The sequence below is a fragment of the Penaeus japonicus genome, unplaced genomic scaffold, assembly GCF_977035675.1.
Source record: "Penaeus japonicus unplaced genomic scaffold, GWHDUDI00000001_assembly GWHDUDI00000021, whole genome shotgun sequence".
Classification (NCBI taxonomy): domain Eukaryota; kingdom Metazoa; phylum Arthropoda; class Malacostraca; order Decapoda; family Penaeidae; genus Penaeus; species Penaeus japonicus.
This window is the reverse complement of record NW_028234423.1, coordinates 7304734-7308387: the sequence shown is the minus strand read 5'-3', so window position 1 is coordinate 7308387 and position 3654 is coordinate 7304734. Positions and strand designations below refer to the sequence as shown.

The 3654-nt window shown below is 37.8% G+C and overlaps 1 protein-coding gene across 1 annotated transcript in view; it reads left to right on the top strand.

The window, feature by feature from the left end:
• The first annotated feature begins 950 nt into the window (after positions 1 to 950).
• LOC122247394 (uncharacterized) overlaps positions 951 to 3654 on the top strand; it is a 5279-nt gene continuing 2575 nt past the window's right edge. Inside the window, exon 1 of the mRNA XM_043006624.2 lies at positions 951 to 1173. Coding sequence (XP_042862558.2) covers positions 1156 to 1173 — 18 coding nt within the window. The 5' untranslated portion in view covers positions 951 to 1155. The remainder of the gene's footprint in view (positions 1174 to 3654) is intronic.

The following is a 3654-nucleotide window of genomic DNA, read 5'->3' as shown; positions in this document are numbered from 1 at the left end:
TCTAACGATGAAAATAAATCACTGGCACTCATCACTGATCTATTTATAGCATCTCAGAAAAAGCTCATTTCCCTCTCGATTCCCCGTGCCACCAGAGCAGAACTTGTTTACATTTACGTCATTACAGTCCAGTTAACTAAAGGGAATAGGAGGAAAGATTAGTTTATAATCAGAGTAAGATCATTTTGACATTGTTATGAAAAAAAAAATATATGAGTCACTAGCTTAGTTTTAAACAGATAGCAAATTTGACATTTTAACTCACGATGATTACCGAAAATATTATCTATATAATCAACAAGAAATATATCTGTCATGAAAATCGTTTACATGATAATAACAAGAATCATTTGCTTCCACAAAAATAACAATAATATCCACATTCTATTAGTCTTAGCATTTTAATTCCTCCTTTCTGGAAGCAAAGTAAAACATGTCAAGAGATTCGACTATTCTTCCATCAAATACGTTTTCATTTGAGGTTAACGAAAGCAAACTTCCCCCACACAGAACGCGTTTAAAGTCCCTGTGAAAATAGAAAAAGGTGATGATTGTCCTTGTGTTGTTATTTCGGTGTTCATATTGTTTGTTTGGTTATAATTCTAAAGCAATTGACCGATTGATATATATTTTCTTAGGAAAAAGGACTGAATGAGAATGGATAATGTTTTTTGTTTTTTTACTGAATAAAGACTATCAGAGACTTTTATTAGTTCACAATCCCCTAATATTTTACATTGCATATCCTTTTACACACTTAAAATAGCAACGAAATCATGAACATGAATCATAATAGAAACCCTCTACCATAACAAATAATACCAACCAATCTCCAATGCAAATCCTCCCCCCCCCCCCTCACTCTCTCTCCCCCTGCCAAACTGAACCAAAAGACAACCGACGAAAGAAAAATATAAAGACAGATAAAAAAATATAAATAAATAAATAAATAAATAAATAAATAAACATCAACTCAATCAATCAATCAACCAAATCAATAACCCTTTCTGACACAATGTTGAAGGCCATAAAACCTCCATTCACCTCCGCCCTAACCCCTTTTCCTGAGGCATTGCATCACCGGAGCCAAAGTGAGGCTGGGTATAAAACGTGGTAACGGGAAAGCTCTCCAGTCACACAATTCGGAGTGATTTCATGATGATATTCAAGGCGGTGAGTTAACTTTGGTCTTTTGGCTTATTTTGCAATTGCTTTTGCTTTGTTTTATGTTTGATGTTCATTTGTAGCATGTTTGGCATATATAGATATGTGTGTGTGTGTGTGTGTGTGTGCATATATATGTATTTTTATACATTTACATATAGATTTAAGTATATAGATATGAATGTATATATGTATATATATATCATCATCATCAGCCTGTATCAATGCAGGACGTAGGCCTCTCTCAATCTTTTCCAGTCATTCCGGTCTTGTGTCCTCTGATTCCAGTTTACTCCTGCGAATTTTGCTATTTCATCCCGCCATCTAGTCATTGGTCTTGCCCTGGGTCTTTTTGTGTCGTGTATTACCCATTCTGTTGTTTTCTTTGTCCACCTGTTGTCCTGTCTCCGATATATGTGTCCAGCCCACTGCCACTTTTTTTTTTTTTTTGATGGTTTTGAGTATATCCTCTACTTTTGTTTGCTGCCTGATCCATGTGGCCCTTTTCTTTTCTCTTAAGCTAACTCCTAGCATAAGCCTTTCCATTCCTCTTTGGGCGCTTACTAATTTCCTCTCGAGTGCCTTGGTCGTAGTCCATGTCTCTGATCCATATGTCATGACGGGGAAGACGCATTGGTCAAAAATCTTTCTCTTTAGACATAGTGGCAGACTACTTCGTAATATATTACTAAGTTTACCGAAGGCACTCCAACCTAGCCTGATTCGCCGTTTTATCTCGGCTTCGCAGGATGTACTCGACTGAATGAGTTGCCCTAGGTATACATACTCGTTCACTACTTCTTGTACCTCGCCTTGTATTTGTATTTGCTTAACTGGGGTTCGACTGTTGAACATGACTTTAGTCTTTTTCATGTTCATTTTAAGGCCAATCTTCAGATTTTCCTTATTTAAATCGCTTATTAATTGTTGTAGTTCGTCTGCTGACTCACCGAAAAGAACAATGTCATCTGCAAATCTTAGATTGCTTAAGTGCTCATTCCCTATTTTAATCCCTCTCTCTTTCCAGTCTAACTTCTTGAATACTTCCTCTAAGCAGGCTGTAAATAGCTTCGGTGAGATGGTGTCGCCCTGCCTAACACCCTTTTTTATTGGTATTTTATTGGTTTCTGCGTGGATTTTGATGGTCGCTGTACCATCTCTATATATATCCTCTAATAATCTAATAGTATATTTCCTCTACTCCTTGTTTACGAATTGCATCTAGTACTGCAGATATCTGTACCGAGTCGAATGCCTTTTCATAATCTACGAATGCCATACACAGGGGCTTCCTATATTCGTTCGTTTTCTCCCTTATTTGAGCTAGTGTGTGGATATGGTCTGTAGTTGAGAATCCACTGCGGAACCCTGCCTGTTCCCTGGGTTGTTTTGAATCTAATGTATCGGTGGTACGGGCTGTGATGATTTTTGTGAACAGTTTATAGATTACTGAGAGGAGGCTTATAGGTCGGTAATTCTTTAAGTCTTTTGTGTCTCCCTTTTTGTGTATTAAAATTATTATTGCGTTTTTCCAGGCCTTCGGAATTTTACCGACATCTAGACATCTGTTATAAAGACTGGCCAGCTTTACTGCCGCAATCTCTCCTGTGTCTTGAATAAGATCTACACTAATGCCGTCTTCTCCTGGTGTTTTTCCTCTTTTCATGCTTTTTAGTGCCCTATTTACTTCATCTACCGTGATGTTTGGAACATCTCCAATTGTTGTGTTTGTCTCCGTATGTGGTTGGTCGTTTGAGTGGTATAGGTTGCGATAGAAGTCTTCTATTACTTTGATAATTTCATTTTTATTGTATGTCGCCTCTCCGTTGGGTTTCTTTACTGCATACATTTGGTTTTTCCCTATTCCGAGCCTCCTCTTTGTTGCCTTAAGGCTGGTGCCGGCAAGCAGAGCTTCGTTTATTTTTCGTATGTTAAATTTGAATGTTGATTCTATCTTGTCTCTGATTGATGTTATTTTCATTTCCCTACGCTGTTTCATAAGCTCTTTCGTCTCTACCGAAAGCTTACTGAACCTTTCTTTTTCGTCTTTACCCCCTATTTCAAGTGCAGCTTCCATTAATATCTCACTGAATTGGTCGTTCATTTGGTCTATGTCAAGATCTTCTTCGAGAGCTGAGTATTTGTTTCGGATGTTGATACTGAATTCCGTCGCCTTATTCTTGATGTTGGTTAGATTAGCGAGAGGCTTTTGTATGAGCTTGTTTCGTTCCCTTCTTAGCTGTAACTTAACTCTACTCCTGACCAGTCTATGGTCGCTACCGACATTTACTTTATTGATAACGGTTACGTCTTGTACGATGTCACGCCTATTGGTGATTATGAAGTCAATTTCGTTTTTAATGCCGGATGGTGATTTCCATGTCCATTTCCTCCCGGGTCTCTTTTCGAAGAATGTATTCATAATTTTAAGGGATCGAGCTTCGGCGAATTCTATCAATCTTTGCCCTTTCTCATTTCTGGTGCCTATTC